This window comes from Balaenoptera musculus, chromosome 3, assembly GCF_009873245.2.
Source record: "Balaenoptera musculus isolate JJ_BM4_2016_0621 chromosome 3, mBalMus1.pri.v3, whole genome shotgun sequence".
Classification (NCBI taxonomy): Eukaryota; Metazoa; Chordata; class Mammalia; order Artiodactyla; family Balaenopteridae; genus Balaenoptera; species Balaenoptera musculus.
The window spans coordinates 62,438,576-62,465,492 of NC_045787.1; the positions used below are offsets into that span (position 1 = coordinate 62,438,576).

Consider the following 26,917-nt stretch of genomic DNA (forward strand, 5'->3'; position numbering starts at 1 on the left):
AGCGTGGGCATCGCTGGGAGCCCGTCGGGTCCCAGCCCCCAACTACTACTCAGAACTGGAACCTGCACTTATTCAATAATATGCTCCCAGGTGATCTGTGGCTCCTTCAATGCTGTACCCAAGCTCAGGGAACTAGGGTGAGGGCTTTCCTTCGGCAGCGGCAGGGCCTCCTCTTCCACGGGTCTGGAACAAGCCAATGGCAGGTGCGGGTGTGTGTTTAAGGAAGACATTTCACACCCCTCTCAGCAAGTTCCCGAGCTCTCCGCTCAGGAGGACTCTTCAGGGATGGCAAATAGGGAACGCACGTTTCCAGGGGGATCAAACACTGCTTCAATATGACAAGATAAGGGAATTGCGACAGACAAGTATGCGGTCGCTGAAAAAGATGTCGTTAAATAATTTAATATGGGAAAATGCTCATGGACACATCCCTGGGAAAAGACAGAGTAAACACACTAAAATATTAACCAGAGCTGTGATTTTTAAATCATCTTTGTGTTCTTTACCTTGTCCTGATTTTTCCAGGTTTTCAACATTAGGATGAATTTCATAACAAGTTCTTTTAATTAAAAGAAAATTATACAAAATTTTAATCAGTGAAGAATAAAAGAGTAGAAGTCTTCTGACCCGGAAAAAAGTACAAAGCCCATTTAATTTGCTACCTTCCACATACGCTATGACTTGCTATCTAACTGTCTATTTTATTTATAAAATTCATTCTAGGAATTCCCTGGCAGTCCAGTGGTTAGGCCTCCGCGCTTCCACTGCAGGGGGCACGGGTTCAATCCCTGGTCACGGAACTAAAATCCCGCATGCTGCGCAGTACGGCCAGAAAACAAAAAAAAGAAAAGAAAAATTCATTCTCTTGGGGTACATTAAAAAAACAAGACAACCTTGGCAAAATCAAAGAATATCAGAAGGGAAGAAATACCATAAGCAGCTCATGCAGCTCAATATCAAAAAAACAAATAACCCAATCCAAAAGTGGGCAGAACACGTAAACAGACATTTCTCCAAAGAAGATATACAGATTGCCAACAAACACATGAAAGGATGCTCAACATCACCAATCATTAGAGAAATGCAAATCAAAACTAAATGAGGTATCACCTCACACCAGTCAGAATGGCCATCATCAAAAAATCTACAAACAATAAATGCTGGAGAGGGTGTGGAGAAAAGGGAACCCTCTTGCACTGTTGGTGGGAATGTAAATTGATACAGCCACTATGGAGAACAGTATGGAGGTTCCTTAAAAAACTAAAAATAGAACTACTATTCGACCCAGCAATCCCACTACTGGGCATATACCCTGAGGAAACCATAATTCAAAAAGAGTCATGTACCACAATGTTCATTGCAGCTCTATGTACAATAGCCAGGACATGGAAGCAACCTAAGTGTCCATCGACAGATGAATGGATAAACATGTGGCACATATATACAATGGAATATTACTCAGCCATAAAAAGAAACGAAATTGAGTTATTTGTAGTGAGGTGGATGGACCTAGAGACTGTCATACAGAGTGAAGTCAGAAAGAGAAAAATAAATACCGTATGCTAACATATATATATGGAATGTAAAAAAAAAAAAAGGTTCTCAAGAACCTAGGGGCAGGACAGGAATAAAGACACAGATGTAGAGAATGGACTTGAGGACACGGGGAAGGGGACGGGTAAGCTGGGACGAAGTGAGAGAGTGGCATGGACTTATATACACTACCAAATGTAAAACCGATAGCTAGTGGGAAGCAGCCGCATAGCACAGGGAGATCAGCTCGGTGCTTTGTGACCACCTAGAGGGGTGGGATAGGGAAGGTGGGAGGGAGACGCAAGAAGCAGGAGATATGGGGATATATGTATATGTATAGCTGATTCACTTTGTTACAAAGCAGAAACTAACACACCATTGTAAAGCAATTATACTCTGATAAAGGTGTTAAAAAAAATGAAATAAAATTCAAAAAAAAAAAGAAAGAATCCAAAGAATTATATGCTGTTCTGCCATCAAAACACCGAAAATTAAAGCTGGGAATGTCTTTAAAAAAAAAAAAAAAAAAAAAAAAACCTGGGAGTGTCTTAAGCAACCAGGGAGATCCTTCTACCCAGTACTCATTATAAATAATAGTTACCTACCATTTCTTAAACACTTCCTCTGTATCAAGGCACTACACTAGGGTGCTTTCAAGACCTTCTTTGATTTAATCTTTTTTTTTTGGCCGCAAGGCATGCGGGATCTTAGCTCCCCCACCAGGGGTTGAACCCGTGCCCCCTGCAGTGGAAGCACGGAGTCCTAACCACTGGACCGCCAGAGAATTCCCTGATTTAATCTTCAGAAGAGCCCTATGATTTAAGTATCGCAATCCCCATTTTACAGATAAGGAAACCTCAATCTCTGATTGCAAAGCCCATCAGGATTCCAAAAACTGTTGTTACATCACCACATCCCCAGGAGACCTGGAGTACACTGTTTTGAAGCCTCCTCCACCCGCCCCCACACAGAAACATAAAATCAAGAGAGACCCAAAAGCACCTAAATGCACACAAGACCTGAGGCAGTCAGAAGGGCCCATTAGATATGCATTGTCCTCACTGGCCCTCACTCAGCACCATTCCAAAGGCTCGCTATAGTATAATACAGCCAAGGCCTTCAGCATCAAGTATCATTCTGAAAGACATTTGGCAGTGTTTATTCTTCTTATAAGTTGTGGTAGCAGTAGTAATAATTATTTTTTTAATAAAAGAAAACTGTATTGTGTATTCTCTAGGTGCCAGGTAGGGCCCTAAATTCCTAACATAGATTCATTTCATCCTCACAATCCTGTGAGGCAGATAATGATTTACCAGTTTTTCACTGGTATTTCTGCCATCTTTTCACAAATGAGAAAGTATTACTTAACTTTTTGGCATGAAAACGTACCACTTTTAGAATCAGAGAAAAAATTTATAAGTTATGCTGACTTCGAAGGAGTGATATAAAGACAAAAGAAGAAGTAGAGGAAAGAAGGAGAAAAGAGAGAAAAAGGAAAAAAGAATGTCAATTCCATTTTTTTTCACAAATGAGAAAACTGATGTGGACAGAAGTGAGGCAACTTTCCTAAGGTCCTCAGATGTGAACTCAGTCAGCCAGGTCCTAACACTCAAACCCAAACCTTTATGGTGCCATCTCTAGGATGGAGCAGCCGTCAGGAGTTACCGGCATACACTCAGGATAAAATTATATTCTACAGAGAGGGATGATGTTTAAAAGTTTCTAGCAATTATTTTGGACTCTAGCTTTAAAAACAGACACTAAGCATAAAATAGAGTGAAACTGAGTTTGGCACTTTGCAGCAAGCCTAAAATCTGAACTACAATCCAAATCTCCTTTTATCATTCGCCTTCTTCTTTCAACTATTACATTGAGTAAAAAAAACTCAGGTTGCCTACATTCTCAATCATTATGATACTGCACAAAATGTCCATTTCTAAACTGTCCCATGATTCACATTTTTCCCATTGCTAACATTAGAACACCTCCCACGCTTCCTAATAGAAATAAAAAGATCATTCTGAACTCTTCCGAACGAATTATACAACAACAAGATACATAAGCAAAAGACAGAAAAGAAAAATTACATTTAGGCTTAAAGTAAATTTCATGGTAAGTTCAGAAGACTCCCTTTCCCTCAAAATATCACATAGAAACTTTTCTTTTTTTAATTTAACTTCTTGGGATTATCTCTTCAGAGACTGCATAAAACAAAATAGTTTTTCAACCAACCTTTGAAGTTATCAAATAACTGAAAAGTGATCAATATAAACAAACAAGAATTTGAACTCACCTACACTAAACATTCACAGTTTAAGACAACACTAGGCAAGAGTAAAAGTAAACAAACAACAGAAACTTGCTCCCTAATGTAGGTAGGAATCCCTTGGCCAGTGGAGCAATGCAAACAGACTTGTTCCCCCGTATCAAAGCGATAATGATGACATCTTTAAGGAGGACATGAGGTCAGCCATGTAAAGTGCTCAGCCCACGTGCCTGGCATGTAGTAAGTGTTCAACATTAGCTTGTATTAAATGCTCATTCCATCAATACAAGGTTACTTATCAGCTCTGCACCTCAATCACCTCATCTACAAAATAGAGATAATAGTAGTTCCAACATCATAGGATTGTTAGGACAGAAAATGTAGTAAAGCACTTAGAACAACAATGTTAGTTACCAATATTATTCTTAGCGCCCTCAAAAAAAGAAACTGAGAGGCTTACAGGGCTGGGGTCTGAACCCAGTAGCTCCAAAGTAGCTAGCATCTCATTTCCTCAAACTCAAACCTGGAGCTGACGCTTAGAGAGACTTACCCGGCTGCCAGCTCTCTTCCCACTGCACGAGGAACAAGGGGACAAGGAACCTACGGGCTCCCTTCCTCTTGGCAGCTCCACCTGCTCCAGCAATGTGCAGCTTCAGCATCCTCAGCCCCACCACCCAAACCTCACATCTAACCAAAAAGTTATTCCCCTTTGCATTTCTGTTTGCCGACTTTTTCCAAAAGGATTTTGTTGGGGGGTGGGAGGGGGGTGTTTTGTAACTATGTAAACAAACAACAACAACAAAGGCAACTGCTCCCATTTCTGCAGCACTCACTCCCAAATGCTAGGATGGACTCTTACGTGTGGACAGTTTCTCCCAACCTGTGAGATACTTACTTCTGTTATTATCCCCACTGCAGCAATGAGAAACTTGGGCTCAAGGAAATAAGTTGCCCAAGGTCACAGCTCATTAAGGGTGAGGACAGCGCCCAAACCCAGGTGTGATTTAAAGTCAGCATTCTTAACTGCCTCACCGAACTAAATGTGGAAAAGAAAAAAGGAAAGAGGGATTAGCACCTTCAAAAAACAATAACTGTTTTGGAAAATCCAATCAAAATTCATTTTCTAATGAAGTTACTGCTTAATAAATGAAAATATTACATAAAGAGCTGGCTAGTGCTGTGTACAGCAAGGAAGCGTACTTTAGTCCTGACAACTCCATGACTCAGAAGCACAGTTTACCAGTGACATAGGGACGACTCCAGTTTCCACTGACACAGTATTTATACTTTGTGATGTGTATAAACAAAACCATCTCTCATGCCTCCAACATCTACCACAGCCCTGTGAAACCTACAGTTAGAAATCTGAAAATATTTAATCTCATGACCACACGAAGAAATGAGCCAACCATCTAAGACTGACTAGTCACCAGTCTCCAGACTGCAACCTCCAGCCCACTGACCAACAGTCCCACTGTGTCTAAATCCCAGATGGATAATTCCTCCAACGTAGGATCAATTTCTAAAAATTAACAGAATTGAGAGCCCAGAAATAAACACTAACATTTATGGTCAATTAATTTCTGACAAGTGGGCCGAGTTAATGCATTGGAGGAAAAAAACCAGTATTTTCAATAAACAGTGCTAGAACTATTGATAGATACCCAAATGCAAAAGAATAAAGCTGGACCCATTCCTTATACCATACACAAAAATTAACTCAAAAAATGGACCAAAGACCTAAACGTATGAGCCAAAACTATGAAACTCTTAGAAGAAAACACAGGACTAAATCTTCATGACCTTGGGTTGGACAAAGCATTTTTTAGACACAAGATATAGCACAAGCCAGGAAAGAAAAAATAGATACATTGGACTACATCAAAATTTTAAAAATTTTATGTTGCAAATGATGCCATTGAGAAAGTGAAAAGATAACTCACAGAATGAGAAAACATTTGCAAATTACGTATCTTACAGAGCTGGTATCTAGAATATAAAAAGAACTCTTGGGCTTCCCTGGTGGCGCAGTGGTTGAGAATCTGCCTGCCAATGCAGGGGACACGGGTTCGAGCCCTGGTCTGGGAAGATCCCACATGCTGCGGAGCAACTAGGCCCGTGAGCCACAATTACTGAGCCTGCGCGTCTGGAGCCTGTGCTCCGCAACAAGAGAAGCCGCGACAGTGAGAGGCCCGCGCACCGCGATGAAGAGTGGCCCCCGCTTGCCGCAACTAGAGAAAGCCCTCGCACAGAAACGAAGACCCAACACAGCCAAAAATAAATAAATAAATAAATAAATAAATAAATAAACCCAAAGTTTAAAACAAAAAAAACTCTTAATATTCAATTTTGAAAAAACAACCCAACTTATAAATGAGCAAAGGATCTGAACAGACATTTCTCCAAAGAAGATATGAATGGACAATAAGCACCTGAAAAGATGCTCAACATCATTAGTTATTAGGAAAATGTAAATCAAAACCAAAATGAGATACCACTTCACAAACTAGGGTGGATATAATTTTAAAAAAAGAAAAAACAGACAATAATAAGCATTGGTGAGGATATGGATAAATTAGAACCCACTTACACTGCTGGTAGGAATATAAGATGCAGCAGCCTCTTTGGAAAATGATTTATTTAAAACAGCCATAAAGTGGAAACAACCGAAACAACCATCAACTGAAAAATGGATGAGATAAATGTGGTATTCTGCATAAAAAGGAATGAAGTACTGACATATACTACAAATGGATGAACCTTGAAAACACGCTAGGTGAAAGAAGTCAGTCATAAAAGCCACATATTGTACAATTCCATTCACATGCAATGTTCAGAATAGGCAAATCCATAGAGTAAGAAAGTAAATTAATAGTTGTCAGGGATCTGAGGAAGTTTGGGAAGAAACTGGGAACAACTGCTAATGGTCACAGAGGTGATAAAAATGTCCTAATATTAGATTGTAGTGATGGTTGTACAACTTTGTGAATATACTAAAAAACCACTTAATTTTTACACTTTAAATGGATGAGCTAGGGACTTCCCTGGTGGTCCAGTGGTTAAGACTCTGCGCTCCCAATGAAGGGGGGCCGGGTTTGATCCCTTGTCAGGGAACTAGATCCCACATGCCGCAACTAAGAGTCCGCACCCCACAACTAAAAGATCCTGCACACCGCAACTAAGACCCAGCACAGCCAAATAAATAAATAAATAAATAAATAAATATTTTTAAAAATAAATAAATGGATGAGCTATATGGTATGTGAACTATATCTCAAAACTAACTTTTAAAATTTTATAAAGAATTTCTTTAATTAAAAAAAACCTAATATAGTCATTTTTATAAGACAAATAAGGAAGTATCCAAAAAAAGAAAAAAGAGGAAACCTAAATAATAATTTTTAAAGGCTGGACATTTCTGCTCAACTGAGAAGTAAACGCTTGGGCATTGCTCCAACTCACTTTAAGGATAAAAATAAAACTATGAGGTTTTTTTGAACACCTGTTAATTTAAACAGGAATAAAGTCTCCCCAAGGGCAAATTCCTAGCACTTTGGAGCTGAAATTGTTCCACGTGATTCTTAAATTATTGGTCAGCTATAAAATGCTTTGTAAAGTTTACATTATTTCATGGATCTTTCAACATTGAGTTTTCTTAAGAGACTGCACATTGGAAATGGCTGATTCTTAGTAATGGAGCTCCCATTCCTCTAACAATTTTCTTGTACCAAAAACAACCCTTTCAATACTTCCTAGTAACCCACGGCCAGCTGCAGCACCCTGACAAAGACTGATTTGACAGCTTAACTATAATCTTGGCAACCACTTTTATGGGTGGCACACTTTTTTTTTTTCTAGTTCTATTCACTTCAGTACACTTTAGTCAAGAAAAGTCCACATTTACATATGTAACTCGTGGGTAATGCAGATAATAATAAATTATACCACACATCCTTATCAACTGCACAACCAAACTGATAATCTCAGTTTCCTGTCTCTCTGGACTCAGGCTTCTTGTCACCAGAATTGGCTCTTAATTATTCAACTGTACTGCCTCTGGACTATCCACAAAAAAGCTTACAAAATGCATACTGGAAAAATATCTAAATGAACTCTCTCACCATAAAGCATGCTCTTCCTTCTCCTATCAAACACATAACTTTATCTAACTAGCTTAGCTTAAGCACTCAATCTTAATATGACACTTCTGAGCAACATTTAAAGTAAACTACATCCAAAATACAACCTGCTGTCTGTATGTCAAGTTTTGAATGCATGTTATATAAGTCAAGGTGGTGCTGTGGTAGAATCATCTACCTTGCTTATCTGTGTCCTTTTTTATCTCCGTATGTACTACTGGAAGTAGGATTCAGTCCATTTTGCAGTTCTAAATTCCATGGAAAAATTATCAAGGCCAAACCACCAAGTGGTTCTTGTCTGGGCAGCACCATCCTCCCTCTGTGGCCTTGTGGGTTGTTGCTTATAAAGGTGGAGACAGTTTTCACAAAGATTGGTAAGTGCTACTGATATCTAACTGGCTTAGCTTAGGCACTAAATCTTAATGTTATCAAGCATACTAAATACCAGCTCAGGACTCCCTCAAGAGAAAGAACTGCTTCACCCAAAATTCCAACAGCACTGCCCCGGGGACCCACGACTTAAAGATCATTCCTCCCAAATGCCACAACTCACTTAATTAGTTATAGCTTTTTCTTTAACTCTTCTAATAAAAGCCTTATAGAATAGATACTTTTTTTGATCAGGAGCTCCCTCCCTACTTTCTCTTAGTACCTCAAGCATTTTTATTACTCTCAAAGTCTTAGAAAGATCGGGAAGGGGGAATGGAAGGACAGTGCTGAGTGGAGGAGAAGAGGGGCATCTCTCTAAAATCTGGGAATACGGTCAGGTCAGACTCACAATGAAGGGGAAATGGGATAAGCATCAGCCTCTTCCAGCGCTCTGTGCCCTGCTTTCTTTCTGCCATGTCACAGCAGGAAAATGAAGTCAGAGACTCAGCTCTGCTGGACCTCTAGCTTCCAAGAAAATACAATCCCATGACAACCCTCAACCCTCTCCTCCCCCCATCATAAGGAAATAATTTACTGCTTCATGCTTTTCAAAGCATGCAGCCAGAAGCCACTGCTGGGTATAACAATTTGCATAGAGCGCCTCATTGGTTAACCAGCTCATTCTAAATGGCCTAATACCCCTTACTCAGCAACCTGCAACTTTCACAAACTACATGGCTTGGTAAGAAATAAAAAAGCACATTCTTAAAAACTGCTTTCTGTTAAAGCTCATGATCCACAGATGAAGCAGAACTTCCTGGAAAAAAAAAATTCAAACAACTGCTTGGGAGTTTAATAGAAGAGAGAGGACAAAAGGTTTAAACTGATTTTACTGCAGCAAAATACAGTGGAAAAAAACCAATGTGAGATTTCAACCATAAGATTATGTTTAAAATCTGCAACCATGAGCACTCTGTTGAACTGCAGATGTCTTCAGAAAAACCCCAACACTCACCCATTCTCTCTCTTGTCATTTACCAAATGTCCACTGTGTACAGGCCACGGGGGCACACCAAAGGCCAGGGTAGCAGGCCAGGGTGGCAGTCCCTGCTGCACGCTGATTAGTTGTGTGAACCCAGAAGAGGGCCTGAGCCCTGCGGGCCTGTCTCTTCTTCAATAACATGAGAGGGTGGACATGCCACTCCCTTAAGGATTCATCTAGCTTCAGAAGATGACTGTGTAACTAACCAGATTCTCACCGTCCATAAGGTACCTGAGAATGGTAACCCACCAAAGGAGTGACAGGCATCACTCACATCAGAAATCTCATGGTCAGCAGTGAGACTTTCTCTGGCTTGCTGCCAACCAAAAACTTCCCATGATGGTTCTAATTTCAAACTGCCTGACCATTATCCTTAAAAACTATTTGGGAGTGCTAGAAGTTCCAATAATTTGGCTTCCGACTGAAACTTCTCATACCCAGAGGTACAATTCCCCTCTGTCAGCATGTCCCAATTTTCAGTTTAAGGTTTGGGTAGACAGTGAGGATTTTCATAACCAGGAGAGCTGCATCAACCCAACTGTGGTCCTCTATTCCCCAGAAGCCAGAGCCCATTCCCACCTTCGATGCTGCCCCTTCTACTCTACAAAACCACTGCAACCCTCTCCAAGTTCTGGGCCAGCAAGTCATTTCAGCCTGGGGAGGCTGGCAGGAAGAGGAATTCAACCAGAGCTCCCTAAAGTGAAGTAGAGCTGTTTCCAAAGATAGGAAGAGTTCCTATCTCTGAAGTTGTTCACTTACTATAGTACAAGAAATCTGAGCACAATTGGGTAGGAGGATCAGAAGACCCTTCCAGCCACTTCCAGTACCAACTTTCTTGGAGTTTGTCCAAAGAGAAACAGCGGGCCCAGCTCCTCCCTCACGCAGCTAACAGGCATACGAATTGGTCGGCCTTTCTGAAGGAGGTTTGCCACGTCCAGGGCTTCTGACCTATGCATTTTATAGTTGGTTCTGCTATACTTGCTCTGAAAATACAAATTTGTTCCAACAGGACTGATATGGAAGGAGTTTAGAGCATCTCACCCCAGGATATGACACTTTGGCATATTGATTATTTTGAGTTAAGGCACCTGAGAAACAGCAGGTGCAAGAAGGGCACTCTGACCTTCATGTTTCTTCCTGAAAGCAGGAGATGACATTCCCACATGAGAGGTGTCCTCCCTGTACCAGAAGGAAGACATTCTTATCAAGGACAAGAAGTTGAGATGGAGAGAATTCTATACAAAGAGACCTTATTAAAATAATTTTTATCTTCCTTTCACCTCCCCACATAATTTAGTCATTTTTCCACAACTGCCTCTCTTTGTTCAATCTAATATAAAAGTAGGTTTCACTATTTCTTGGGTCTTCATTTCCTTATGAGGGCTCCCAGGTCACATAAAACTTGTGTTAAATAAATGTGTATGTTTTTCTCCTGTTAATCTTTGTCAGTTTAATTTTCAGATCCAGCCAGAGACCCTAAAAGGGTCAAGGAAAACTTTTTCCTCCCCTACCATGTTAGGGAACAATATGAGCAAAACAGGACGTGCAGTTTTGTCTGTGAGAAACATATACTGAAGGCAGAACACTGTGCCCAGCTGAACTGAGCTACACAGAACATATGAAACACACACTCCTCCGCTCCACCTGCATTATGAGTCACTCGAAAGCACATCTGGTGTTACAACTTTCCATCCAGTTTCAGATAACCCTCCATCCACCACTTCACAACAACTCACAAGCTGCAACTTTTCCAACACCTGCTTCCACAAGCAAATTTCAGGTCTTTTTCAAGGTCAAGTGCCAAATTTTCATAGTATTACATATCTCTTAACCATTTAACATTTGTAAAACTGTAATATCATTTTTACCAGATTCCCTTTTTATGTGTGTGTGTGTGTGTGTGTGTGTGTGTGTGTGTCACTGACAAAACTTTCAATGCTGTGCTCCAACCCCATTTTCCCCACAAGGCCTGTGGTTTTTGCTGTTCCATTTTGCATAGTGTGATTTTTTAGGAATGCATATTCATGTTGTGTTACAGAAGGACTATTTCCAGAGCTCTAACCTAAAGAGGCATGGGACTAAAAAAAGATTACATAAGAGTTACTTAAGTTTTTTGTTTTTTTTTTAATATACTAAACATTTAATAAAGGGTAAATAGTGAAATAAATGTCCACATGATCAATTAAATGTGATACTGCCATTAAAATGTTCTCATTCTTACAATATGTGGAAATGTCCATAATGTTGTGTGAAAGTAATTTAGGATATAAAACAGTACATAAAGCATGATCTGATATTCATTCATTTATTTATTTATTCATTCATTCATTCATTCTGCATGGCTTGGGGGATTTTTAGTTCCCTGACCAAGGACTGAACCCAGGCCGTCAGCAGTGAGAGTGCGGAGTCCTAACCACTGGACTGCCAGAGAATTCCCAGTCTAACTTATTTTAATACTAGAACGAAATAAAACAAAATACTAACAAGGGTTTGTTCTCTCTAGGATTATAAATGATATTCATTTTCTTCTTTATACTTTTCTGTATTTCCCAAATTTTCTATGATAACTATATATTATTTTTATAAAGCAGAAAGTACTGTTTGTTACTTGTCATTTGCTAAAAAGTCTAGTAAACTGACCCACTCTTATCCTTTCTTCAAGATGCTATAATACATACTATAATCTTCACAAAATTTTAAGGAATAAAAAGGCAATAAAGAAGATAGAATACTGAAAAACATTTAATTAATGCCCATCCTACCCCTCCTCCCAAAAAAAGGTAAGAAAGAACAAAGAACAGACGAAGAAATGGAAATGACCAACAATATATAGCCTGAAGTTCAAGCATGAATAATTACATTAAATGTAAATGATCTAAACATCCAATTAAAAGGCAGAGACTGTCAGAAGGGATCAAAAAGTCCCAACTACATGTTGTTTATAAGAGCATTTTTAAATCTAAGACACAGATGAACTGAAAGTTAAAAGGGTAGTATGGCCATCAGACAAAGACTTGAAGACAAACACCATTACCAGAGATAAAAAGGATCATTTTATAAAAGGATCAATTCATTAAGGAGACATAACAATTCCAAATGTGTGTATACATAATACAGCTTCAAAATATATTAAACAAAAACTGACATAACTACTGGTAGAAAGAGACAAAAACACAATCATATTTGAAAAATTTAACACCCTTCTCCCAGTAATTGACAGAATTAGACCCCTCTATCAGTAAAGATAGAGAAGATTTGCACAACACTAGCAACCAACTTGAACGCTATACCCAACCTGCTGGTAGCATGGAAAAATGAGCAGGCAGTGAAGAGACTAGGAGAGGAAAACCAGTTTACACAATACGCATTTCCATCTTCCTGCCTTTAAGTCAACCCCCTCAACACTCTGGCCTTATTTGTAAGGCTGTCATTTGGTCAAGCCACGATGGGCAGTAACTACCCAATAACTGTAGAAAACATGTTCTTTTCAAGAGCACATGGAACATTCATCAAAATGTATCATATTCTGAGCCATCAAAAAGAAATATATACAGAATATGTTCTCTTATCACAAGCGTAAACTAGAAATCAATAGCAAAAATATGCCTGGAAAATCCTCAAATACTTGGAAAATAACAACACACTTCTAAATAACCAACAGGTCAAAGAAGAAATCACAAGGGAAATTAGAAAATATTTTGAATTGAATGATAATGAAAACAAAGCATATCAAAATGTGTGGGATGTAAAATGATTTTAAATATGCCCTTGAGAGGAAAGAAAAGATTTAAAATAAGTGTTTATGTTTCTACCTATAAAAAAACCCATAAAATAATTTAAAATAAATAATAATAGATTAAGATCAAAGTAAGTTAAAAAAGAGCAGAAATCAATGAAATAGAGAATAACTAACAACAAAAAAAATTGTTTCTTTCACAAGATTAATCAGATTGATAAACTCCTAGAGTCATCAAAAAAAGAAAAATAACACAAATTACTAATATCAGGAATGACTGAAGAGACGTATTAAGCACATTGTTTTTTAGAATATAAGTTATCTCGATACAGACCACTAACAGATTCCTACAAAAGACTTGCATTTAGAAAATCCATTACATTAACCCCAATGGTGTTGAAAAATCAGGCAGGGGATGATGAGGTTAGGACTATACTTTGGTAGAAGGATCAACCTGCTGGTAGTATGGAAAAAGGAGCAGGCAGCGAAGAGACTAGGAGAGGAAAACCAGTTTACATGATAATGTATTTCCATCTTCCTCCCTTTAAGTCAACCCCCTCAACACTCTGGCCTTACTTGTGAGGCTGTCATTTGGTCAAGCCACGATGGGCAGGAAGTACAGCACTCACTAGGGTTATTACACTAGTTCCTCCTAGCTTGTGCTCCACAGGGATAGTTCTCTCATTCAGCCTACATTCCCACCCTCTTCTATGGGTCTTCCAGTACTGAAGAATCTGGAAAATGTAACCACATTTCTCAGACTCCTTTGCTGTTGGGGACCTGACAATTAGCAACCCTCACGATATTTGGAAGGTGAAAACAAGGTGGGGGACCATCCTCCTGCTGCAGTGTCTGCTTCCCAGCAAGGTCCTAGGACAATGGCCAGACTTGGGGTTCCCATGTTAAGCCGCCACCTGTGTGGGTATCAAGAGGCAGGGGGGCAGCAGCCTGGGCTTTCAGACATCTGGATTACTGCTGGAGTGGTGTGCCCTTAAATCCAAGAGTTCAAAGGCGGGCCCCTGACTCTTGCTCCTCTAGCTCTTTAATTTCTTCAACAGTTAATTCCCTACATTAAATCGTTCTGCTTAAAACTGAGTGGTCTCAGTTTTCTGCATTGAACCCTGACACACCTGCATCACCAACTTACAGATAACAAAGAGTCTTAATATTGTCTTGTTTTCATCCCTTTCAACAATCATATAAGGGAGGCAAGACACAAATTTCCCCCGTTTGATGAACAAAGAAACCAAGGCTCAGAAAACTTAAAAACTGGGAAGGGTAGTGAGTTCCCCAACACTGGAGAGGCTCAAACACACCAGAGGTACACTTAGGAGGGGCATTTTTACAAGACGTCTAAGCTTCAGATGGGGAATTAAAAGGTATGCCTTTTAAAGCCTCTTCCAAAACTTTCTCTGATTCCATGATCTGCCTCATCAATCACCACACAAATAGCCCAACCTGGACTGAGGATCAGAGCATTAGGCGACTCAGCCCTGCGTAAATTACTGAGATACAATGCAAGAAACAAAACACTGGAAAATAAATCCCGTAAAGACCTCATGAGCTTTGTTTCAAAGAGCAATTGGCTAGTTTATAAAAAACGATATTTAAACAAACATTAGCCTGATTTTCCATCTCTCCTAGTTATCTCTGCATAAATAAGATTTAAGCGGTTGTGTGTATGTGTTTTTCCTACTTTTGTTTAGACTAGACAGTTTTCATGAGGGGGAAAATGCTGTCTTATCACTATATTTTGTAACCTTACTTCAAACCGAAATTGTTTCAAAATTTATTCTGTGATAAGAACCCACCCTAAGTTTTTCCATTAACAGCTGCTTTCCTTAAACATCAGCTCAACTTTAATCTCACAAGGCAAACTACAGAAGAAAAGCCAAAAGTAAAGTCCTATTTCCTTCAAAATTCAAACAGATGTTTTAATGTAATCAAACAAATCCATTGTTTGAATTTCCTACACACACACTACACTGACTCCCAGATTATGTTCTAAAATCTTCGAAAATATCATTAATACACAAGCTAGAAAATATGAGGATGTCCCCACTGGAAATGTTTAAAATTCATTTTAACAAGGGTTGCAAAGGTTCACTTTGGACTACTTGAAAAACCTGATCGTTAGGGACAATCAAGGTGGTCTAGATGAGTAACTTGATCCATCGGATGCTTGCTCTGAGATTCTATCGCAATCGCAAATTCAACTAACAACAGCAGCATGTAATGACAATTCACTAACAATGCTGCTTGACTCAGGACACTGAAAGAACACAAGAGCTTCATCTATAATTACCATTATAATTAAAGATACAGAAAGCACTTTAGTCAAAGGGTAAAATGGAATTGTGTCCAATGGCTAGTTCTGCAGACATACCATGTTACACGAGGACTTCCTTTTTAATGTTAAATTATCATAGGTGAACAGGCCACACACTGCTCGTCCTGCTCTGAATACAAGTAGACAATGCCATCGTTATTGCTCTGTCCTTTCTAAAGGTGATTTACATTAAAACACCTGGGAAACTGAAAAGTAAGCTTCTGAGTCTCACAGTTAACTCACTCCCAGATATTCAATATCTCTGGGAAATTGACAGGCGATATTCATAGGGAAAACGGGGGTGGGAAGCAAGCAGTGGGCAAGGGGGTGTTACCTTTTATCTCATTAGCAGAGAGATGAGTCAGAGGCTGCCCTCTACTCCCTACAGATGGGGCCTCCCAGCAAAGCAATCCCACGCAAGACCTGCTGCAGCCCAAAGCTATTTGCCAGCCTGCCCAGGTCAGCTCTAAAGCCACCCAAGAAAACAAATCTGAATGAGCAACCTTCATGCTGACTCTCCACCTACAACGGCAACCTTCACTCTCTTCATTGTTCAAGGTCAGTGACAAACTTATCTTTACAACAACGTGAACTTGGCTAACTACACAGAGGCATCTCCAAACCACTCTTTCTGTATCAGCAACAGTTCAACATCAGCCGAATCACCACCACCTTTGTCAGTATGGTAGAGCAATGATGTGGCCATTTTACTGCAACTTGCCCGCATTTTATAAAACGAATAGAAAAATAAAACTGCCAATACTAGTGATAAGCACAGGACTCACAGAGAAGGGCACCTTTATAGAGCAAGAAAACAGAGACTCAAACACCATCTAGACAGATGGTATCCGCATAAGTGACTGTAAAGAAAAAGACCAAAGTTAAAAATGATGTTGAAAATGGTTATTGTCGATGGCATCTAAAGGAGGTGTAGCTGGGATTTTCTTCATTATTTTTAGTCTTTTGGGAATTGAAACACGCGCACACACACTCGTATTAACACATAAGCCTATTAACTGACTTTCACATATTTACGTTTACTTAATACCTCTGGAAAAATTGCCATGTTTGAAGGTAGAGGACTGCACTACTTTCTGGGTATAAGCCCAGAAAACATGGCTGCAAATGAGTGGCTGGTGCACTTGAAAAACTCCTGTAATTCAGCAGAGTTGAATCAAACATAGCACCTACAACATAATCCCAACTCCACAAAGTAAAATCATATATATTAAATGTGAGTGACTGTTATAAAATATCAAAATATAGTTCTCTCTGGGTGATATGTATTTCACAAATGCCCCAAACTGTTCAAAAAAGCATCAGTCATGCAAAGAATGAACTTTTGTGCCTAGATCCCTTCCAAGGGTGGAAGCAACACGTGATATAATGAGGACCTAACATTTCCAATCACTATAAACAAAGAGCTGTAGGGAAAAAGTTTTGTAACCAAAAGCACACAACAGGGGGTTCAGCTAGGTCACAGTACATGCTCTGTCTAGGAGAGAGGAAATGCACCCACACAGTAGCCAGGAAACAACGCCAGTGCATCAGATGACCACATACTAGGTGGTGTGGACAGGTTTTGTGTGCAAGTTCTGAGAATTCTTAAAGCAAGGGGAAGGTCATTTCTGAGGAAAATGCTTTTTGAGCTTGGCCTTAAAAGCAGAGATTTGGGTTTTATAGAGAAGGAAGGACATCTCAGGGAAGTCAGTACTTTTATGTGGTATGTAATTTACTTTTTAAAGAGGTCCTCATGGATTTTGTGTGTGTGTGTGTGTCTGTGTGTGTGTGTGTGTGTGTCTCTGTGTGTTTTAAGCTACAGTCTATAGGTGATCAGATGCCCTGATGAGGAAGACCCATTCCAGCTAACACTTAACAAAAGCCAGCCTCTAAAAGCCTCCTGCGTGGGCTTCAGTTACTTCTAACTCCAATGACCCCAGGCTTTGTTAACCAGCGTTAACGATGAGACATGGTGAAAACCGCAAGAACTCTCGATACACAGCAACTCTGCTCAAACCCTTGCACGAAGGACTTGACCAAACTTTAACAGGCTTCTAGTAGCCTGAGGCTGCATCCCTGGGATGACCTAGCTGTCTTTTGCCTTTTTGAGTTCTTGCTTGGAAAAGTTCAGGGCTGTAAAAAGAAATTTACTGTTTGTTCTAGCCAGCACCTAAGATAGGCCCTAACCTCCCTTTCTTTTTTTTTTTTTTTTTAATTTATTTATTTATGTTTGGCTGCGTTGGGTCTTCATTGCTGCGCAAGGGCCTTCTCTAGTTGCGGTGAGTGGGTGCTACTCTTCGTTGCAGTGTGCGGGCTTCTCATTGCAGTGGCTTCTCTTGTTGCGGAGCAGGGGCTCTAGGTGCGCGAGCTTCAGTAGTTGTGGTTCGCGGGCTCTAGAGCACAGGCTCAGTAGTTGTGGTGCACGGGCTTAGTTGCTCCGCGGCATGTGGGATTTTCCCGGACCAGGGCTCGAACCCATGTCCCCTGCATTGGCAGGCAGATTCTTAACCACTGCGCCACTAGGGAAGTCCCTATCCTCCCTTTCTTAAGAGCATTTACTAAATAGGGCTAATAATTGTGAATCCTTCCTCTGTCCCTGAGAAGAGGGACAGATAGGACACATTTCCTACAAGTCTGGAGTGTCTTTCTCAAGGACTTAAATGCCATTCCTTTGAAATGTAATCATCAGGAAGGACAGAGTCTATCTCCTAGTCTCAGCGGAAGGACAGAATCTAACCTGCCAGCTATCAGACCCAGCTGGCCTCATCACCCATACTCCAAACAAACCTTTGTAACGTCTCACTTCCCTAACTCTACTTGGGCCTCCACTGACTCCTCCCTATTCCCTCATCGTCCCTTGAAAACTCCCAGTGATCTGTGCTAATCAGGATGGAGCTCAGGTCTTTCTGTCAGTGAGTGGTTACTGAATAAAATCTGTTTTCATTGCTTTAACTAACGTCCAGCTTTATTTATCTTTGACAGTGGACAGTCCCTGGTGGCATTCTGTGGCTTTGTCAATCAATTAACATAACAGATGTTAGAAATTTGCTTTCGTTGGGGAAAATCTCAGGGATCAAGTAATACAATCTGGCTGGAAACACCCTGGCGTGGGCATTCCCACCCTTATATGAACCGGCTACAAGGACAAGGAGTCTTCTGCCTGAGAGTGGGACCGTGCGCTTGATCCATCCATGCGGTCCTGTGCTTCAGCAGTCTTGGTCAAGTTCTTCCTTCTAGAAGGTTGTCACATCTGCCTCAGGGGAACATGCAAGTCACGTGTCAGTGCACCAAGAAGGGCAAAGAGCTGGAACTTCGTGAAGCCGCAGATCAGGCTGTGTAACTGTGCTGTGCCTGCCTGCCAATAAATGCCTGCACAAGCAACAGAATTTGGTCTGAGACTTGCTGTCTTTATAACCTGGACAGACTATGAGGAAGAAGCTAAACCCCACCCACTGGTAACTCCTGGCAACCACCAATATCTACCAAGACAGCCTCATAGCTATGCATTCAAAGCTGCCTTAGGGCCATTATAAGCAACAACAATGAGCAACAGTTCCTCATGATTTATTCATACTGTATTTAGAATAATAAGGAATAACAGTTTCCCAGTTAGGAGCTCCAACTCGAGTCAGGTGGACCAGTGTTGAAGGCCTGGCTCCACCACCATGTAAATATCAGTCAAGTTAATTTATCTCTCTGCACTTCAGTTGCCTCACCTGCAAAAGGAGGCCAATTAGAACATTCCCCGACCCCATAGGGTTGCTGTGGAGAATGAGTGATATAACGTAGGTAAAAACAGCACACTTGTGGGCATGAAATAAGCTTCAGCTATTGTTACTATTATCATTAATGCTTATACTTGCCAGGAGTAAACCCTGCCAAGCCTTACTCTCAAATTGCCTTGACGAGATGTCTAGATCTTCCAATTACACTTCTCATTTCACCTCTGACAGGGTGTCCTGTCACTTTCTGCAGTGAGCTTCCCCCACACTTCCAATCCCCAACTAGCCCTTAAGTTCCAGGAGAGCAAGGACGCACTTTGTTAATCACCCAGTGCCCAGGGGCCTTACCACAGTGCTGGGTACCCAGAAGGTGTCGAGTGACCACTGTCCTGTGACCTCTGCTTCTATTAGCACCGATCAGCCAACGGCCTAAGCAAAATCTAAGTATATCAGGGTCAATGCAAAGATAAAATGACCCGGAGACTGGCCAAGTAGAGGTGGATAATGGTCACTAAGATCTTGGGGGTTCCTTACTCTGTGCCAAACCCTGTACGAGAGACATTATCGCATGTAATACTCATAATAACCCTAGGAGGTATTATCATACCCATTCAACCACGGAGGAAAACTGAGGTTAACTGAGGGTAAGTGACGTGCACAGTCACACCACCCCTCCGCGTCCAGATTTCCCAATTCAAATCCAGACCTGAGTCCAAAGTCCAGGCTCTTTTCTGGGTTACACATTGTTTCTGACAGTATCAGTTAAAGTCCCCCAAATTTCTATCTCCAACCTCAAACTTCTCCCAACTTAAAAATCCAACTGATGACTTGCCATCTCCATTTAATTTATAATAGGCATCTCAAATGTGACAGAGCGAGAAGAAAACTATGGGTTTTCCTTGCCAAGTGTCTTCCTCCCTTCAAGGAAGAGCCAATGCTCTCATTCCCACACCCCACTTCTAACCCATGTAAAAGTCCAGCTCTACCTCTAAAATATGCCCAGAAGCCAATGACGCCCCACCGTAAGCACCACGACGCCCTAAATTAAGGTACCACACTCTCCCCTCCTTGGCCTAGGGCAACAGCAGGTTGCCAGGATTCAAGCTCCGTCAAGAAGAATTCGGGCTCACTGCGGAAGCCCAGACCACTGCTCACACGCAGGAGGAGGCAGCTTAAAAGTATTCACCGGGTGGCCAGCTCTGACTGCTCTCTCTCCATGCCAGTCCCTGACAGTCAAGTCTTCACAGCACCCAAGGTGACCACTTCTTTTCCTCCAACACCCTGGAAGCCTCCCTACCCAGGCCCTGATGTGGGTGCCTCTCCTCCTTTATCAGTCTCAATTCCAAGGGCATCTTCTCAGACAGACTTCCCCAGCAACCCTACCCAAAGCCACTCTGCCACCAGGACCTGTGACAGTACCAGTACTTGCTGTTTCACTGCTTACATGCTTATGAAATGCCACCCAACCCCAGTCACTGAGGGCAGAGATGATGTTTGCCTGGCTTACTGCCGTATCTCCAGCTGTTGGCACACAGTAGGCGCTGTGATATTGTGATATGATTAGAAATATTTATTCGGTCTTCCACCCCGGTGTGGGAGGCCCAGAAGACTTGTGATTGGTAGCTGGAGGGAAGGGGGAGGGAAGGGGGAGGAGGGCGGACCCCTAACCTGTGGGATACTAACTCCAGGTAGTGTCAGAATTGAATTGTTGTACAGCCAGTTACTATCCGGAGAGCTGGGAAACTGGCTGGTGCGGGGGTAAAAACAAAACAAAAAACCCGTACATTGATGTCATAAGTGATGTAGGGAAAAACAATGCACAGGTGCTCAAAAAATGTTTGCAAAGGATTCACAGACTTAGATATCTTCTGACAGTGCTGCATTTTTTTTTAATGCAAACTTAACAGCCCCATTCATACGAAATTATAGTGTCATCACCCCCTCCCTGTGTTGAGAGCCACCACAGTGAAGCCTCAAGCAGTCCCTAGAAAGCAGAAGTTAATTTTCCTGTGATGAACGCCCAGGATTTGGTTCTTTCCAAAGTCCTGAGAGGGGGATTTCAGAAACAAGTCATGAGGACTTCCCTGGTGGCGCAGTGGTTAAGAATCCGCCTGCCAATGCAGGGGACATGGGTTCGAGCCCTGGTCCGGGAAGATCCCACATGCCGTGGAGCAACTAAGCCCGTGCGCCACAACTACTGAGCCCGCGCGCTGCAACTACTGAAGCCTGCGCTCCACAACAAGAGAAGCCACCTCAATGAGAAGCCCGCGCACCTCGATGAAGAGTAGGCCCCGCTCGCGCCACTAGAGAAAGCCTGCGTGCAGCAACGAAGACCCAACGCAGCCAAAAAATTAATTAATTAATTAATTAAAAAAGTTCTCACTTTAAAACAAACAAAAAGAAACAAGTCATGAAACCCTGCCAAAATATCAACCATACCAATCATTCTTTTACAAGACCCACTTGAGTACTGGCAATAATTTTCAGAGCCCTAAATCACCTGCTGGGAGCCACAGAAAACCTCAAGGGGCTTTCAAGGGACTGGAGAACAGGTGCCCCGAAATACTTGTAACGTAATCACTATATAATGAAGTGTCACATCAAATTAGAACTATCTCAAAATAACAACCATGAACGATTATGCAAAGCTTTCTTGACATTTGGAATATTCTGAAAACAGCCTTTTCCCGTCCACGTTGGTCTCCAAAGCCCTGAGAAGGTGTTAAATGTCCTCCTGTCGCCTTGCCTGACTCAGGGCAAGGCATTCCACCTCAAGTTAAAAACCTCAATTTCCTCATCTCTGAAAAGGCCAGCTTGAATGCATGCCAAGTACAGTATTAGACCTCAAAAACCAAGTGATAACTTCACACGGCCACTGGAAAGAGGACGGATTATCTACCAGTGTAATCGGCGGGTTAGAGAAACCCACAGCTTAACCCCTGCATCAGTTATGGGCTGGCCTCTGATTGTCGCAAGGCTGAATGTATTAAGAAGCAAAAACAGCCCGGTATGCCCTCCGGAGTTAGACTCATTTGAGAAAACGCACCATTAAAACTGTACAGAAATGCTGATAATCAACACGGCTAGGAAGGAGGGAGCGCGACGTGCGGAAGGCTTTACCTACTTCTTTTTTTCCTAACTCTGCAGGAAGGAGTGAAATCAACATTAAAGGTTAAAAACTACTACTAATTATGCCCTGATGCACTACTAACCGGTAGAAGACGCCTGTCCCAAGCGGACACAGGTGTTTTAAGATCTCATGAGTTTAACAGGAGAGAGTTACAAAACAGGCTCGGGCAAGTTCAGCTGAAAGGAGGGATGGGAAGGCTCGCGCTCTACCCAGTCAGCCGCGTTTGGGTCCAGCCAGGGTTGGGTCGGGAGACTCAGGAAGCAGGGCTGAGACTTCCCAGCGCCCAGATCTGAGCACCGCGGTTTGGAAAACAGTCTTCCAGACTTTCTCGAAGAAAAAGAGCCACTGCTCTAGAGCCTTGCGAGATGTCAAGCGCAACCCGTCTGGGCCATACGACCCGAGTTTCGTTCAGGGCATGGAAAAGGAGTGGTTGCCCAAACCCACGTCTTCTCCTGGGTTCATCGGGTTGGCAGAGCCAGGTGGCCTACGGAACTCAGCACCACACACTCGTGTTCTGGGGAGGAGGCGACACCCTCCTGAAACAGTCGGGATCCTTCGCCCGAACCCTGCCCGCCCCGCCCTAAGCGAAGTTCCTAAGGCCGAACGGGAAGACCTCGGGGTAGCCTCTAGGGCTTCCCCGTGTCCCTCTGGCCCGCCCGCCGCGGCACACGGTTTTCCCCGAAGGCCGAGCGCCGCGCTCCGGCCCGGAGCACTCACCCAGGCGGCGCAGGGTCACCCACCCCACTTGCGGCGGCGGAGCTGGGACGTGCACCCAGAGAAGCCCGCGCTGCCTCGGCTCCTGGCCCGGTCTCCCGACCTGTCTCTCCCGGCTCACCTGGCCCGCACAGCACTGCGCTGACATCGTGGCGGCCGACCACCACCAGCGCGCTTGCCGGCTCCCAGCTTCCCTCTGGCCCTCCTGGCTCCCTCCGGCCTCGAGCGTCCCTCTGCAAACCCGCTCACGCCTCCACGCGGCGTAGCCCCAGCTGAACGCGAAGCACTGTGGCCTTGGTAAAAACAACTGCCGCCAAACCCCGCCCCGCCACCACAGGCCCCGCCCCACTCGCCCGCTCCAGCCGCGGCGGCCGCCCGCAGCCCCGCCCCGTGCCCGCCCCTTCCCGGGCGCGCCGCCTCCGAGCCCGCCAGCTCCGGGCTCACGCTTCCGCTGGCGTCAGGCGGTGGGTGGTGGTCATCACTTCCCGGTGCAGCGCTGGACTGCGAAGTCTGTCCTCCAACGCGCCGGCCAGGTATTACCAGGCTCCTACGCCGGCCTGGGGGCGCTCGGTCCCCAACACAGGAGAGCGCGGCGCCCCTAGTCCCCGGCTCTGGTGGAAGACCTGGTTGCTGACTCCAATAAACCTTGGAGCCCTTAGCGATTCTGAGTGTCCTGCACTGCACAGGCGCAATAGGGGTGGCCGGGTGGTGGTCTGTGCTGCGCCTCGCGCCAAACTGGGATATCCACGGGATCCCTGTTCCAGAAATCCCTTTATCTCCCTCATCTGCCAAGAAAATTTCTCAACTTTTGGGAAAGTTCCCTCGGCCCAAGCTTCGAATCCCTGGGCTTGGCTGTCCTGCCCTGACGTTACCATGGCACTTGGGGGATCCTGGGAGAACCCTTTCTGTGCTTCCCTGAATATTGATCTATTTTCCAATCTCTCCCCCACCACCCGCGTTAAGAGCGCATCCCGGCCCAGGGACTTGGTTTGCATCCCTACTTCCTCTCGCCCGACTCCACTAAAAAAGGGTTCCCTATATTTGTTTGTTACATGCAGAAGGCAGAGAGGGTGCTCCTAGTTTATCTCCCCACCCAAATCTTCTCTCCTCGCGGCCACTTTCCCAAGAAGAGGAATTTCTGTTATTACAAACTTTGTGCCAAGGCCTTTTTACTCCTTAAAATAAGCATTACAGTATATATTTTAGAAATGAGGCAACAGGTCTATTATTTAACACACAGGTTAAATAACTTGCCCTAAGCTTAACAGCAATGCTGAAGAAGCAATACTGGGACTGGAATCCACGTGTCTGATCCCCTCGGGCAAGATACAAAGCTTGACTTTAAGCCTTTGGCAAAGTAGTGTCTTTGAGGGCAGTTTAGGAGGTGGAGACTAAGAGGAAAGTTGCATGGAAACCAATCCTTGGATTAGGAGCAGCACAAGATCTCCTAGAATTGAGGCAGGCTGGGAACTGGGATCCTCTGCAAGAGTGCTTGCACCTGGACAAACGTCTCCTTGAGCAATAGGATACAAAAAAATTATGTGACTAAAAATAACTGCACACATGCACAGTTGAGGCAAAGCTGAGCAATAGGATACAAAAAGACCAGAAACAAACCACAAGTTGTTGAGGTGCCAGGAGCTGAAGCATGGTACTGTGCATGATCCTGTCCACTGCACCACCAAAGAGGTGGACAGACCATGTAATGTATGTCTCCTGCGAAACCCACCCATGCATCCCTGTTGTTACCCCATTTAAGGACCCAAGCAGCTTCACTCCGAGAGCTGGCAAGGGTACATGTTCCTTGCTTTTGTTCCCTGGTGCTGCAGCTCCAGCCCCAATAAAGCCTTGCCTGAAATTCTCCTCTGACCTCTTACCAATTTCTATTGATTAAAGAGTCCAAGGGCCCGGGTGAGTAACAGAAGCTCCTAGAATCTCAGCTGCCAGCGTTTAGAGGAAGAGAAATAATGGAGCAGGCCCTATTCAGAACCATGGAAAGTAATGACAGTTGGCTCTAACTATAAAATTTTTTTTTAATAAATTTATTTATTTATTTATGGCTGTGTTGGGTCTTCGTTTCTGTGCGAGGGCTTTTTCCAGTTGCGGCAAGCGGGGGCCACTCTTCATTGCGGTGCGCGGGCCTCTCACTGTCGCGGCCTCTCGTTGCGGAGCACAGGCTCCAGACGCGCAGGCTCAGTAGCTGTGGCTCACGGGCCCAGTTGCTCCGCGGCATGTGGGATCTTCCCAGACCAGGGCTCGAACCCGTGTCCCCTGCATCGGCAGGCAGACTCTCAACCACTGCGCCACCAGGGATGCCCAAAATTTTTTAAATAATAGTATTAAAAAGAAAAAAAAAAGCATAAGCAGTATCAGACCAGTGCAGCCACCTGCTTGGTGGCAGCCTATGATTCATCAGAAGCCAAGGATCTCACCAAGACTGTCTAGTTAGGTTCACTGTCGGCTGGGGTGGTCACTCTGACCCCATTTCTTGCCCTGGGAGATTACTTGTGTGCCAGAAGATTCCGCTCCCCTGGGAAGAGCCAGGCAGCTTCTGGGAGGGGGAAGATGTGAAATCTACCTAAGTTTGAGCCTGCTGGAACTACAAGGTCTCCTCACCTTTTAGGAGGAGCTCAGGAAGACGAGATCCCTCATCAGGCACCACTGGGTTACAGGCAGAGCTGGTAGTAGGATCCAGGCCTCCTGAATCCTGAACTCTTTTTTTCCAAATGGGTGCCAACATGGGAGGATTCTGTGACAATATTAACATCAGCCTGGCAAAGAGAGAATATGACTTAATAACTGGAGGATATGTAGACTGTGCCCAAGGTACCCAAAAAGCATAGTAGAAGCCTGAGCTTCTGGAGCCATAAAGTTGTAAATTTTAACTCCACCAAGAACTCGCTGGGTGACCTCTGAGCCTCAGTTTGATCATCTGCAAAACGGGGACTGATAGTGCATTAAACTCACCCCTACAGACCATGTGGTACAGGGCCTGGCCCTCATAAGCACTGACTAAATAGTAGCCCTGACTGGTATTAACAAACGAGTTAAAAAGACAATAACAAATAATCTATGCAGGCTGATTCCTCCTCCCTGCTGGAAAATCTCAAAGGAATATGACTATCGTTGACCAAAAGAAAAACATACAATGTAAAGTGAGTTGAGTTGTATTCAGAGAACTTACTGTGGACCATAGCCCAGGAGACAGCCTCTCAGATAACTCCAAATTGGGGAATTGCTCCAAAGAGATAAAGGAAGAGCCAGGATATATGTGAATTTTTTGCTGGAAAAAAAAAAAACATGTAGTCAAACATAAAAATATTACTGCTAATCACAAAGAACAGACATCTCAAGTTAATTATTTTAATACTTTTCTATGAATGGGAAGATACAAGAATCTGGGGTTCTTGAAATTTTTTCCGTAGATGTGCTTCTTAACTATATAGGGGCCAGGATGTTTTTCCTTAGATACGCATCTTAACTATCTAGAGGCAAAATGCAGAATGCTTCCTGTCTTTCTCCATCCTGAAGTCCCCTCAGGGCGCATTGTTGGTGGGTGACAGTGGCTAATGGCTTGATCCCTGTAGAAATGGAATGGCTGGCAACATTTTTTTCTTTACGCTAGGTCTGAAGGTTTACTCCTTTCCTGGCTCTGAGGGCTTCGCACTTACTATTTAAGGTCTGGTCCCCTGGCTCTGAGGGCTTCGCACTTACTGTTTAAGGTCTGGTCCATAGTATCCTTTGCATCTGTGGTCAGTTAAAAAGAATAGAGGTAATGTCAGTAGACATAACATAAAACAGTGGCACCTTAATTTTATTTTAAGTACTCTGCAGGCCTTTTCAAGAAAGACAGTTGTACGCTGTTCCTAACAGGAAGGTAATTTTACAGTCCATCCCTTTTAATGTGGATTTTTCAGGAACAAGCAGTAATAGACCT

General features: G+C 43.1%; 1 protein-coding gene across 2 annotated transcripts in view; it reads right to left on the reverse strand.

Annotated features, from left to right (window-relative positions):
• The window catches only part of SERINC5 (serine incorporator 5), an 86,903-nt gene extending 63,537 nt beyond the window's left edge, over nt 1–23,366 (reverse strand). Inside the window, exons 1-2 of one of the 2 annotated variants that reach the window (XM_036846325.1) lie at nt 23,102–23,308; nt 4,695–4,835 (exon numbers count right to left, since the gene is read on the reverse strand). Coding sequence is in view for 1 of the 2 variants with exons in the window: in XM_036846326.1 (XP_036702221.1) it covers nt 23,102–23,128 (27 nt within the window). In the remaining variant the exon portion in view is untranslated. Of the gene's footprint in view, nt 1–4,694; nt 4,836–23,101 lie in introns of both variants that reach the window. The other variant, XM_036846326.1, reaches the window with a different exon arrangement.
• Nucleotides 23,367–26,917: the final 3,551 nt, after the last annotated feature.